The sequence below is a fragment of the Bremia lactucae genome (genome assembly GCF_004359215.1).
Source record: "Bremia lactucae strain SF5 chromosome Unknown BlacSF5_NotPlaced_79_SHOA01000028.1_23851bp, whole genome shotgun sequence".
Taxonomy (NCBI): Eukaryota; Oomycota; class Peronosporomycetes; order Peronosporales; family Peronosporaceae; genus Bremia; species Bremia lactucae.
In genome coordinates, this window is record NW_027152092.1 from 1 (window position 1) to 13369 (window position 13369).

At 45.0% G+C, this 13369-nt stretch overlaps 3 protein-coding genes across 3 annotated transcripts; all 3 read right to left on the reverse strand.

Moving 5' to 3' along the window:
- Positions 1-7276: 7276 nt before the first annotated feature.
- On the reverse strand, positions 7277-8374 carry CCR75_006239 (uncharacterized protein; the record flags this gene model as incomplete). The annotated part of the gene is made up of 1 exon (XM_067964309.1): positions 7277-8374. The coding sequence occupies one exon, from the start codon at positions 8372-8374 to the stop codon at positions 7277-7279; it is 1098 nt and encodes a 365-aa protein (XP_067823680.1).
- Positions 8375-8736: 362 nt separating this feature from the next.
- On the reverse strand, positions 8737-9357 carry CCR75_006240 (uncharacterized protein; the record flags this gene model as incomplete). Its single annotated transcript, XM_067964310.1, has 1 exon — positions 8737-9357. The coding sequence occupies one exon, from the start codon at positions 9355-9357 to the stop codon at positions 8737-8739; it is 621 nt and encodes a 206-aa protein (XP_067823799.1).
- A 1614-nt stretch (positions 9358-10971) lies between these two features.
- On the reverse strand, positions 10972-11730 carry CCR75_006241 (uncharacterized protein; the record flags this gene model as incomplete). Its single annotated transcript, XM_067964311.1, has 1 exon — positions 10972-11730. The coding sequence occupies one exon, from the start codon at positions 11728-11730 to the stop codon at positions 10972-10974; it is 759 nt and encodes a 252-aa protein (XP_067823798.1).
- Positions 11731-13369: the final 1639 nt, after the last annotated feature.

Genomic DNA, 13369 nt, shown 5'->3' on the forward strand with positions numbered 1-13369 from the left:
GTCTATCCTTTACTGCTTGAAAGGCATTATGCTCTGGGTAAGTCCATCACCAATCTGTATCCTTTTTAAGGAGATTTGATAATGGCCTAGCCATATCAGAGTATTTTTCGCTAAATTTGTGTAAATAATTGGCGAGACCCAACCAATTCAGCAAATTCATTTGATTTTTAGGAACATGCCAATCTTCTATGGCTTTTACCTTAGCGGGATCCGCTCTGAGGCCTCGCTTTTCAATAAAGCACCCTAAAAGAATTTCTTCTGCGCTAAAAATGCATTTAGATGCATTGGCATATAGTTCATTTGTGCGCATACACTCAAGCACAGCTCGCAAATGATCAAATTGGTTTTTCATATCCGACCGAACCTGATCCGCACGACTATGGACAAAAATGTCATCAAAATAAGTCGGTGCATAACCTCGATGAGGGCGGAACAGTTGCATCACAAGACGATTAAATATTGCCGGGGCATTAGAAAGCCCTTGTGGCATAACCAACCACTCCCATAGCATACTGCCTGTGCTGCTAACCGCTGTAAGCGGGATAACGCTAGTTCGCATGACCATCGACTCCGTCAAGTGCACTGTACATTGTACATCCCACCACATTGTTCTGAACATCCGTTCTAGGAATAACGTTTTGTGCTGGTATAGAGGCAGCATTCAGCTTATTATAAGCATGTACAATGCGTTATTTACCCTTTTGCTTTTTGACACAAAATTTTGGTGTCGAATGGGGAAATTTGCTCTCGGGGTACCATTCCCGCCTCGTACTTAGCACGAAAGAAATCGTTAATGACGTCACACTGTTCCCTTGATAAAGGCCGCTGTCGTGTGACACAGTATTGACCAAGTCAATTTCATGACGGACACCTCTATCCGCAGGTAAAACAGATGGTGGATTGGTATATACCACATCTTGGAATACCTTGATCCACACATAAAGTGGATCCGTAGGATCTTTAAGGATCAATGACTCACTCCGCGCACTTAATGCAGCTTTTGTATCATCCAGGACGGGCCAGGACAGCTTCGTCCAGAAGTGACGATGAGTTTTACTCAATCATAGGTCGAATGACTACCATCTAAGATAGGTCGTTAGCCCTTAAGGCTCGGCCGCACTCATCAATAGACATTTCGTCTACTGCAGAAGAGCATGTTACGAAGGGATTGCCGCAAGGCTAACTTCTGCCTCGATGCTACCGGTTACACCATTACAAGCGTATTCAATTCCTTACTCAAATCACTTTGCGAGGGTATAGACCCTTCGCGTCTCGCCAGCCTTGGAGTAGAGACAATACGCCTCTTAGAGGCTGGGACATTCACGTCTTCAAATTTTCAGCCTGTATGGGATCTATACCAGAGCTGGTGTCTACTTCGACATCCGACAAGGAATTAGGTAACTCAGCTTCCTTGTCCAGCGACCGTTTACGTGTCATTTCACGTGCATTAAAAGGGTTTGACCCGAAATGCCATGGCGAACCGCCAATTATGTCACTACTGACACTCAGCATGATGCCACCTCGGCCGACCACGGTGGACTTAGACTTGCCACTCCACGTATCTCAGGGATATAACACCCTTGATGACTCGGTCTTAGGCCAACAATGCTTTTAGCATTTAGTGAATCGTTTTTAAAACAATTGCTACTCGACGGAATACGTGCCATTCCAACTCCTTTTTCTGAGTTAAGCCCAAAATAAATGTTTTCAACATTGGATTTAGTAACTCAGATATTACAATGTCTAACACACTGATAAATTTAGTCAGTCATATGCGCCAATAGCGCTTTTGTCTCCTAGCAAAGGTGGGCTCATGACTTCTCAGAAATTTGCTTGGAACATTGCGCGTGGTGCCTAAGGTCTTAGACCTCCAATCGATCCGTGACTCATGGCGTTTAATCCAGGCCATACCAAGGATGGGATCATATCTCGAATTCGATTAAGGACGAGGCAGCGTTCCATACTGTCAAAGTCCAGAAACTTCTTGCCTAAATTCAAGAAACTTTAGGAGCAGTGACACGAGTCCCAGTCGCTAAGCGAGCAGTGATTGTATCACTTTCATGCGCTTTAAGTCCCCAACGCATTAGTTTCCCTCAAGCGAAAGACGTCAAGCATAAGTGCAAGACGCTCCTGAGTCAATTATAATTGACCACGGCTTATCAAAACCCTTTACAGTCGCTAAAGCGACTAGCAGCCAGGCTTGTACTCTCACCGATCTAATTGGGGCTAGATTCTATTTATTCTCACCTCCTAGAGTTTTAACAGAGCCTAGGTCTTCCCCAGTAGAGCGGTTTTCACCTACATGGTATCGACGTTTTCCGCACCGTACCAGATTTCTGGTATAGGTCGGAATTGGTGCTATTTTGAGCTTTACGAGTATTTTGTAGGGGACAGGCCGGACGTAAATGTTTCGTGCTTCCGCACATACAACATCTACAAATGATTTCATGCTGTTCCACTGCTTGAAGTGCCTTTTCTCCCTCCTCAACGAGGCGTAGATCCATGAATTCCGGTCTATTAGACGGTACCAATGTGCTCGAAGAGCTTGTTCGGTAAATAGGCGGGCTAACGCGAGCAGACTTAAAGACGAACTCAGCGCGTAGCGCTATGGCAATTGCGTCTTCGAAAGTAGCTGGATGGGGTCGTAATAATTCCGAACGGTCAACGCCTTCATTGAGAAACCCCAAAAAAATTTACGATAGTTGCTTCTTGCATCGGGCCTTGAAGCATAGATGCAATGAGTGTTCTCAACTCCTGGGCATGGTCCTCTAGGGCTCGTTTACCCTGTCGAGTCGCTATGAGCCGTGATCGTATGCGTAAAGCCTAATCAGGCGGTGCAAACATGCTGGTCATTTGCTGAATTACCGAATCCCATGAGAAAAAAAAGCGTCGTCTATGGACGCTGCACGAGAGTGCCCACTCCATGGCTCTATCTTCGAGGTACAGAGATATACCGAGTTGGCATAGATGCCGCAAGGGTGATCCTGAACCTGGCCGATCGGGGAGGATTCGTACGCATGAAGGTTTCAACCCTTGCATGCAAAACCTCTGGTCCCTGAATATACTGAACTTTACATATTCAAGCCCAAATAAAGTTTTGAGCTTGTCATACGCTATGCCCTGCGCTTCTATAAGTTTTGAGACCTCTTCCATTTCAGTGAAGGCTTAGTCTTATAAAGACTCAGAGATTGACTACTAGTGCTACCAGATGTAGCGGAGCTTCTTCGCTGCTAAAGATAGAGGAAGACTTTTAGACTTCAAGATCAAAAGGAAAACTCAGCATTTTTAATTTTAATTTAAATTCAAAACCTTACCGTAGCTAATTCAAAATAGATTTCGGCCGCCAGATATATATCTGGCGGCGACTACATTTGTTACCCATAATAAATGGAATTTAAGTAATTAATTATTTTAAAATAGAATAAAAGGGTATTTACCCATAAAGTAAATGTACCACAACAACGGTTCTCCAACCGATGTGTGCCCCATTACAATAAAGGTACCACAAAACGGTTCTCCAACCAATGTGTGCCTCATTACAGAGGCAGTCAAAAACACGTCGATTTGGGCGAGCGCGCGTGAACAGGCACAACCGCGTCTCCGATTGCGCATAAAATGCAACGTCAACATTTGATGATATTCCATATGTCTAACGTTAACTCCATTTTGTTCGGTATTGAGGTTTCGACCTCCAAGCGGTACGGAACCGTACATTCGACCAGCACCATTTGTTGGACACACTGCTGAGCTTTATAGGAACGTTATTTAAGTTGTATATGGCATAAGCGGCCACTATAGTAATTTGATAAGGCCTTTCGGTGCGCGTGCTGCTCTTCGAGTAACGCCAAATAGGCAGCCTCCGCATGTGTGATTAGCTGTACTCGAAAAGGCGGGACCAAGCCAGACCCATTCTTAGACCCGGCTTTGATATTGTCGATTACCAGATCAGGAGCAAGCCTGGTATGAGCGAGCGTTAAAATTTTACGCATACGCCAACTGCTGACGCTAACCTAAATGTAGTGATAGCGTAAACGACTTTCAGTAGACAGCGAAGGCCTAAATGATACCTGCATCTTCCTACGATGTTCCGCTGTAAATATATGCTGCAGCGAGTGTACGCTCGAAATTATGCTCGACCTCTAAAATTAAAATTGCGTGGGCTAAAATTTAAGCTTCATTGTAAGGGTGGTCGATTTGGCTATTTTCGCCTCGCGAACCAGACTCAAGATTTTTATTGATCTTCCTATCTGATGAATTTTAATTAAACGATAAATGCTCAGGACTCAATTCAGGCATCAGTAAACTGCAAGCGGGCACGTCGTAATGCGGCCACGCTCTACTTATACACACACCATAGCACAGCGAGGAGGCGGTTTAACCAGCTTCTTTTGCGTGCAGTGAGGTAGTTGCGGTGGGCGCGTTAGCGACTTCACCTAACGCACTAAGTACTTTGATTAAGTGTCTTCACGGGAGCGGTAATCCGGCTCGTGCTAAATAGTTCCGCTTACCATTTTTGGTAGGTGTGTGGACTTCTTAGATGGACTTTTGGGTAATCAAACCAAAGGAAGTTGGAGGCAATAACAGGTCTGGGATGCCCTTAGATGTTCTGGGCCGCACGCATGCTACGACGGGGTGTATCGTTACATAAAATTAACACTTATAAATAGTTTATTAATATATTATCTAAAAGGTAGAGAATATTTGGAGAATATTACTTACATAGTAATGTTCAGAAATCTTATCCATAAATAGGTATAGGCCATTATATCTATTTATCCACCACGACCTGATTGGCACGTTCTGTTTGGCCATTGATCTGAGGATGGTCTGCAGTCGACATGGGGAACTCGCCACCTAGCAGCCCAAGCACTTGTCGCCAAAACCCAGACGTAAATCATTGATCCCGGTCCAATACTATGGACTCGGCCATCTCGTGTAATCGGTATACGCGATCCAGGACAAGAGAGCTGCCTACTTGCCTTTGATCGATGTCTTACATGGTGCTGAATGAACCATCTTGCTTAGACCGTTTACGAAGACGACGAGCCCCGTCCGACCCTAATGTGAAGTCTAGACTTACTGACTTCCAACAGTTGGTTGGAATCGGTAGCGGCTTCAGTGGCGCACTGCTGGACGGTGCAGGCTTTATGCTGACACTGTTCGCAAGAGCGAATATAGTTGGCCACCCATCTAAATAAGTGCGTTCACCAAAATTTCTCTGACACTCGTAAGAATGTCTTTTCACGGCCCAGATGCCCACTAGATGGCGCATCATGGAGCTCGTGAAGGGTCATCAGCTTGAGGTCTGTGTCATGAGGCACATAGATTCCCAAGGAATCACAAGGTGACAGCTGATGCCATAACAGGCCATCGATGAAGCTAAAGCGATTTACCTCAGCTTTCTCCTGCATTTTTTCGACCCCTCAGTGGTAGATGCGGACTCATGCGTCTCGCACGCTGGTTATTGCCATCGCTCTTCGGAAAGGGATTCCTCTTGCTGGGCGTCTTCGCCCCAGCAGGGGCCCAGGCATAGCAGCGCTCATATGACTGCGCTTGCCACATTTGTGACAGACAACGTCTGCATTGCCCAACTCCATGGAAGTGACACCTGTTCTCTCGGCCGACGGCTTATACCAAGCTATCGCCGAGGCACTGTTGTAAAATTTCTCCTCAACTAAGGCAATTTGGATTCCATCGTTGACGGCACCTTTCTAATAAGAGCCTGTCACGATGAGCCATGACGTATTCCGTTCATAAACTTGGGCACTTTTATGTGCTCCCCAATCGGACCTACGGTAATTGATCCCGACAGCTAGTGCATCTCCTGCACATGCTCTTGCATAGATCGCTTCGCCTGCCACGCCCCGAAAACGCGCACCTTATGCAACACCTCGTTGTTTGGTGGCTGGCACATGGCGCGAGTCTTTGTCTTATAATCGCCCATGAAGGGAACACCTTGAATACGCTATACCCGCCGAGTAAGCCCACTCTGAGGCTTTACCGCGCGGGTGCGACATGGAGTACGGCACCATCGGGCTGTCATCTTCGATTAGCTGCGACACACCGCATTGCTTTACTGCTAACAGCCGATGGATATCGTGCGCGCTGCAGTTCCATCGAACTTGGGCGGGTCCATCCGAATAAGCCTCGGCTGAGAGCGGAGAGCATCTTAACAGTCCTGTTGAAAGCCTCGCTTCGAGCCTGCTCTCGCCTTAGCTCATCCTGAGTCTGTGTGACAGACTCCGCCGTAGCATGGCTTTGTGCCTCGGACGCGACCCTTCGCTGTCCGAGCATGAGTGCGTCAAACTGCTCCAACTGAGTAACATGTTGCTCAGGAGACTACCCAAGACCCTGGCCATGGCTTGTTCCCTAAGTCCCTGCGCCGTCTGCTCAGCCAACTCCCGATGATGTTCGGAGGTGGGGGGAAATGAGTCCAATCGATATTGAGGCTCATCCTCACGTACACGCTCAAAGATGCGGGTCGTGGGAAGGATTTCAAGTTCCACCAAGTGTAGACGGGCGCTACTTAAAGCTGCCACGTACTACGCACGCACACACCTTCGACGATTTACCGCCTTCTCTCACGTGCAGTGAGGTTTGTGGTGGGCGCCTTAGCGACCTCACCCAACTCACGAAGTACACTGATAAAAGTGTCGTCACGGGAGCGGTAATCCGGCTCCTCGTGCAAACTTATCAAGTATATTGTAAGTTTAAGACTGATTTATATTTAATCGCATTAAATATAAATTTCTGTTATTACCTAGCATAAATGCCGTCTTTGTAGATAGACTAATATGTGCTGCGAGCGTATCGTTTTTGGGTATTTCGCATAGCGGATGACGCTAGGATGTACCAATGTGCATCACATACATAAGGGTGGGTCACATATATATGAAGCACACTTAAGTGGTAGGTTTTTTTTTTATTACTTCAATTAAGTACCTAGGAATTTAAGTTGAATATAACAATTCCAACGTAAATACTTCTTTATTATTTTCTCTTACAGAAATAATATTCATGTTTTAACGGTACACCCCGTTCCATTTCGTGCTAAACTGACGGCCCCGGGTCACTCGATGTTATGTAAGAGCTAATTCCTGTCTAGGACAGCGACTCAAAGAAGTAATTCACTATTCTTTCCAATCCTGGGTGCAGGTCCTAGTGCCGTGTCATCTTTTGTGCATTTGGGCATGTAAGTTCAGTGCTTAACAATTAATTCATTGTAAATGCCCACATAACGCGATAATCTTTTATCGATAAAGTCATCCAAGAATCTTTACTCGCTCTGTTGATTACAAGCTTCCGCAGTGAATCTCGTAACGTCCAAGGAGCTTTGAGCAATGACGTTCTCGAGACGCTTTTCAATATCGACGGTATGAAGCAAAATTCGCTGCATTAGAATCGCCGAGTCGCCATCTAATCCAGGAATCAGTGCCTGTAGATTCCGTTCGCCTTGCCACAATTGAATAACTCCCGCTTTCAGTGAATACCCTTGAGCATCGAGGTCATCGAGACCTGATCCGTGTTCAAAATGAGTTTTAATAGCTTGCTGTTGCTTGTCGTCGTCGTCAAGATATGGCACGACAGCAATAAGCTGCAACGTGTCGTCTAACTCATTCAGAACCTTTTCAATCGAATGATCTTCTGGTGCTTTACGATCCACGGGATTATAAGCCGGAGCTGAAGAATGCCGTTCTTCGCGCTTGGCCTCGTGACGGTCGTTCTCATGCGTTTCATCTTCCTTTTCAAAGCCTAAATTTGGATTCTCTACTGCGTGTTTACCTACACTTTTGCCCCAGCTTCCTTTGTCCCATTGAAAGACCTCAGGGAGCCCACAGTTGCTGAAAAATTGACCCAATGCCTCCTCTACCAACGTATTACATGCACCTCCCGTCGTGCGTAGTTGCAACTCGACTTCTTTAAATTCACCCTCGATAGGTGTTTTTAAAAAAAATGGAAGTTTTAAGGTCTTGGCTGGGGGAAATTGATTGTGTTTCTCAATGGCGTCCAGGATGCCCAAGAGCTCTTTGTACGATTCCTCATTTGCGCGCTGCTGCGTTGGATACTGTCCAAAGAGATCCGGATGCGTACGCAAATAGAGCTTGCGCAACGTTTCTTTAAGAATTGGCACCTTGACTCCTTTTTGGCTCTTGTTGACGCGTAATTTCTTCCGACGGAGCGTGCGTTCGCTGACTTTTGTTCGTACAAAACTAATGCTGCTGGTTCGGGTTGATAGGAATGGAGGGTCGATAGAGCAAGGCACGCGGTGCTTATGCATTTGTTGCCAGGGAATTGCTGTGCTTAAGCGTGTAGACGCGTGCATTTGGAAGCGAGAAACGATAAGCGTCTGACGAGCTAGTGCGACGAAGCCCATTACCACCGCTTTTCAGAGCCCTGAAGGCAAGAATGAATAAAATTATTTATCACTTTTTTTGAGAGCAAAATATGCGTTTTTCGTAATGAGCACAAATTCGGGTCATGCCTGAAATTACATGTTGCCCATTTTCTTGTGCATTTTACGGCGAGGTATTCTTACAATCGTTCTTTATTTCTAACATAAGATAAGGAGAATTTATCAATGGTGCAAGTATACGTACATCATTTATACGGGACTTAGACGTCTTGATTGCCTGTGTCGAATCAAAAGTTAAGAGCAAAAGCAAAGCACGCGGGCTCGACCAAGATCTCCGCAATACCTTGATGGTGTCGAGATGACTTCTTTTTTAACGGACAATCTCAAATGACCTGATTGTCTTCTTGCAACTCATCTTTGTCATCGGGATCAACTCCACCATTCGAGAGCATCTCACGCACTTTTCTCTCAATATTAAGCGTGTGGAGCAGGATACGCTGCAGAATCTGGGCCGAATCGGTATCCAATCCCTCAACAATCTTTGTAAGGTCGCGCTCACCCTTCCAAATCTTATGCGTCCCAGCTTTAATATTATACCCACGTTCATCAATCTCATCAAGACCACTGCCACTCTCAAAGTGTTGGCGCACTTCCCCATACTCCTCTTCATCCATCAGTGGCACAGCAGCAATAATTTCAAAAACTTCATTGAGCTCTTTCAGCAAGTTTTCAATCGAAGCATCTTCAATTGTCATTTCACTGTCGTCAAATGCTAGCGTAGGTTCAATTTCGTTCTCTTCTGGCAGGACCACACGCTCGCTCACCTTTGTTCGCAAAAAGCCTACTCGAGTCGATAGGATCGGAGACTCCATCGCACAGGGCAAGCGCTGCCACTTCGTTCGCTGCAAGAATTGCTCATTAGCTACAAGAGGACAAACGCGCATACGGGAATAGAGGAATCGAGAAGTGGCGCGTGCCTGACGAGCTACCGACATGAAGGCCATGACGCAAGGCGAAGAGTGTTGTTTTTATTGGTTTTGAGTCATTTCTTGTACAGCGTGATATTAGGTACGTAGTCCATTATTGCTTCAAAACTTTTTTTATTTTCAAGCTGACAAGCAATAGTAGCCGAAGATGCTTTTTTAGCCGCTTAATACTCCATAATAGCTCAAATTTAAAATTTAAAATAGTTTCTTACATCCTTGACAACCTCAAAATGGAAACTGCAAAAAAAAAGTAGCGTAAATAATACTGTACATACAGTACATCGTCTGATACAACCGTTTGCTCTTGAGGTCACGGGAGAGCTGTAACATGAGTTATTTAAATAGTGTCGGAAAACCTAAAGTGACCTCAGGCAATTTGCATACAAGGCCAATGCAAGTCTTTAACGCTACCAGTAGCTAGAAAGCCTGTTGCATGTGACAGAAAAACACGATCTAGAATATTTTCGTGCCTTACATAATAGCACTCCTCTGAATTATGCAATGCGGAGACCTCCAACACATTCATGAGCGCACATTGCAATGAAGTTCAGTCGCAAATAATAAACTGTTTTTGGGAATATGCGTCCAATATTGCGCAAAAGTTTGTTTCGCGAGGAACATGAAAGTTTGCAGCGATTGATCGAAGAGCATTTTTTTATTTGGTGATGAGCAAGCTAAGTGACTCCTACACGGCCCCGAAGACTTCGCAAAAAAAATTGCGTCTTAATACGGCAATGTGAAGAATGCGTCTTTTTACATGACAGGACGTCGACGCTGGCATACCTCTAAATCGTTAAGTTGCTTGCTAATCACTTTTGAGTACCGCGAGTTTTTACGTGTTTGTATAGAAGTCGGATGAAAACCTATTTGCGCTTAAAATATTAGAGGAAGGCACCTTGAATTCTCTTGGTAGAACCACCTTTTGCCATCACGGCCGGTCGGCTGCTTTTGTTTTGATACGGAAAACAGCCTGCATTTTCGTGGCTTATTGCAGTTAGGACGTCGACAGCTTGATTTAAACCTCGCATTAGCTTGAACGATATTGTGCTTTCCCTTGAAATTAATTAGCTATTTCTTACATCGCAGTGTTCTAGCCATTAATTTTTAGCATCACATTCCAGAATCTTAAGTTGTAATCGCGATAACTTTTTTTCTGTTTGAAAGTAATCGTTAAAAGGTATAACAACTCCCGCCAAACAAAATAATTGAAAATTGCTGCTGCAGTGCGAGGGAGCACCAGCGCAGACTACTCGTATAATTGTATACTCTAATAATAATCTAAAAGATTTGCATATCCATTCCAACGAAAGAAGACCTTCACGATTACAGTCTGTCAGAAAAAAATTAAAATCCGCCCGTGTCTAGCATTTTAAATACTGAAAATTCGGGATCTAATTACGCACCTTGTGATAGTCAAACCCAATAAGAGCTCTGCAGACCTAATTGGCCTGGCGTCGAATGAATAAGAAGTATCTCTGACATTTATTTTGTCTAGCTTGGTCCCGACGAACAAAAAAAAAAATAGTGCGTTTGATACACGCTGAATGATAGCTTTTAGATTTTTTTAATTATCTGAAACTTACTCAATTCAGCAAAAACTTGGACAAGACAAACGTAATTTAAACACTCAATTTAATCATGCTTGGTACCAGTGGTCGTGGCAAAACGCCTCTTTAGTCTTGGGAGCACAAGGCCACCTACGATAGCAACCACTATAAGCTGCATCGTCGTGGCGCTATCAATAATGTCTCCACGCGATCGTAGCTCGCGCAGAATAAGCCCAGCTTTGCAGCTCAGGAAATTGTACGGAACGAGCCCAAATAGCGGGCCTAACGTAAATTGGCCTAGCGGAATGGCCAAGTGGGGCGACGCCATGTTAATAAACCAATTGGGGGTGAATGGAAATACGCGCAGGAATATCATATTCAGCGCCATTTCGTCGCGATGTGCGTCCAATATACTTCTTAAGCGATCGAGTTTTTGCGGAAAAAAGTGCGTGACGACGCGGTAGCCAAAACGCCGCGAAAGGAGAAACATAAAGACCGATCCCAGTGTGTTGTTAGCCAAGCACAGAGGAAATCCCAGCGTCATCCCAAACAACGCGCCGCCCAATAGATTGAAAAATACGGTGCCCGGAATCGCAAATGTTTGCAGGTATAGATAGCAGCCCATGTGTGCGAGCAAAAGTGAACCTCGTTGGCGCTCGGAGAAGCTCTGAAGGGTCTTGCCTAGCTCTTGAGCTGCCTCGAGCGTTGTAGGCAGTCGAAGCGCGAGCCACTCGGTGTCTGTGAGCGTCGAGATTACCAGCGAGTGCAACATCACGCCTAATAGCGCCGTGGTGACTATGAAAACGACGCCCACGAGCTGAAGATCACGGCGCCAGTCCGACATCGTTGCTAAACTTTGTCGACTGCTGCGGATCCTGTTCAAGAAAGTGTTCGGAAGAACGGGGGGTAGGTTATTTTTTGGAAATTTTTATTTTGTTATTTGAATGGATTTTATTGCCAGATCGTTATTAATTAAAAAAAAGAATGCCAGTTAGCAAACAGTTTAACTAAGTAAAATTTTAGGAAAACATGATCCTTTGGCTGATGTATATTTGGTAAGGCTGTAGAGATAGAGTGCGGCAACCGATTCTAGTTTACAGATGGACAAAGGTCTAAGTCCTTCATACTAGCCATAGAAGGATATGAATATTAAAAATAACGACGACAAGAAACAGTCTCTAATTTGCTCTACACTGTTTAGTAAGTATACTTCGTTACGACGTAGTGCTAGCTAAGTAAAATAAACAGGTGTTCCTTGTACCGCACACTATCTCCGTCCCAGCGCGAGATTGTCAGGACCATTCAACTCGCTGAGCCCATGACCACTCATTTCGATTTATCTTTTATACCATTCCTTTTCTATTGATTCAAATTACATATGCGCCATAATAAAAACAAGTAAAAAGGTTGGCGCAATAAGGAGAGATGATACTTAGTAATAATTAGATTTAGGATAGGCGATCCTTAGAGGATGAGCCAAAAGTATCGGCTAGTAAAGCAAAAAAAATAATTCAGTCGTAATTTACCCTCATTCCTCACAAGTGGTACCACTTGTTGGTCTTCCGCTCGCTTCTTCGCCGTCCGCTCGCTTCTTCGCCGTCCGCTCGCTTCTTCGCCGTCCGCTCGCTTCTTCGCCGTCTACTCGCTTCTTCGCCGTCTGCTCGCTTCTTCGCCGTCCGCTCGCTTCTTTGCCGTCCGTTCGCGCTTCGCTGGATTGCACTGCGTTGGATTGCCCAGCACTACTTGTAGCGTAAGGGATTCCACTCGCAGCCAGTAACGTACTGCTTGTAGCGTGGGAATTTCCGCTCGCAGTCAACTGCTCCATTCCTTTGGAAGCGCTGCGTAGCAGTTTTGATTGTGTGGCTTCAGTATCCACTGTAACTCTAAGCGTCTGCCTGACAGATATAGTCGCTTAGTCTGTGTGAGGTTGGGACCGGCTTAACACGGTGAAACAGTTAATCCATCTGGAATAAGATTGAATCTCTTACCCATTACGCTTAATGGCTAAAGAAAGTCGTTGAGATTTATGAGCAAAAAGCTAAAAGCTAATAATCAGATTCCATACTACTGTAGTAAGGCTTTCCTCTTTGAGTACGGTGAAAAGTCTGCAAAGACTGCGAACGATTTGCCTGCGTCATTACAAAAGACCCGACGCATTACAAAAGGCCCGACGCATTGCAAAGATCTTAGCAAAGCAACTCACCAAGGAGAAAGGATGCCTGCCCAAGCAAGAGTCCACCTTATCAGCTCCGTTACACGAGGTATACGCGCTTTTAGAAGAAGCCGAGCGCACCATTTTTAAGGATCTTCGGTTCAACTTAAGAGCCTAGTCTTTTTATAGTTCCGAACACATTCTTCTTCCATTATGGGCAACCCTCAAACGCCGAGCTAATGCAGCAAATGATGCACATGCTACAGCAACAACAAGAGTTAATCAAAACATTCGCTAATTCCTAAAAGATAGGTGGGCTTAAGGTGGACGG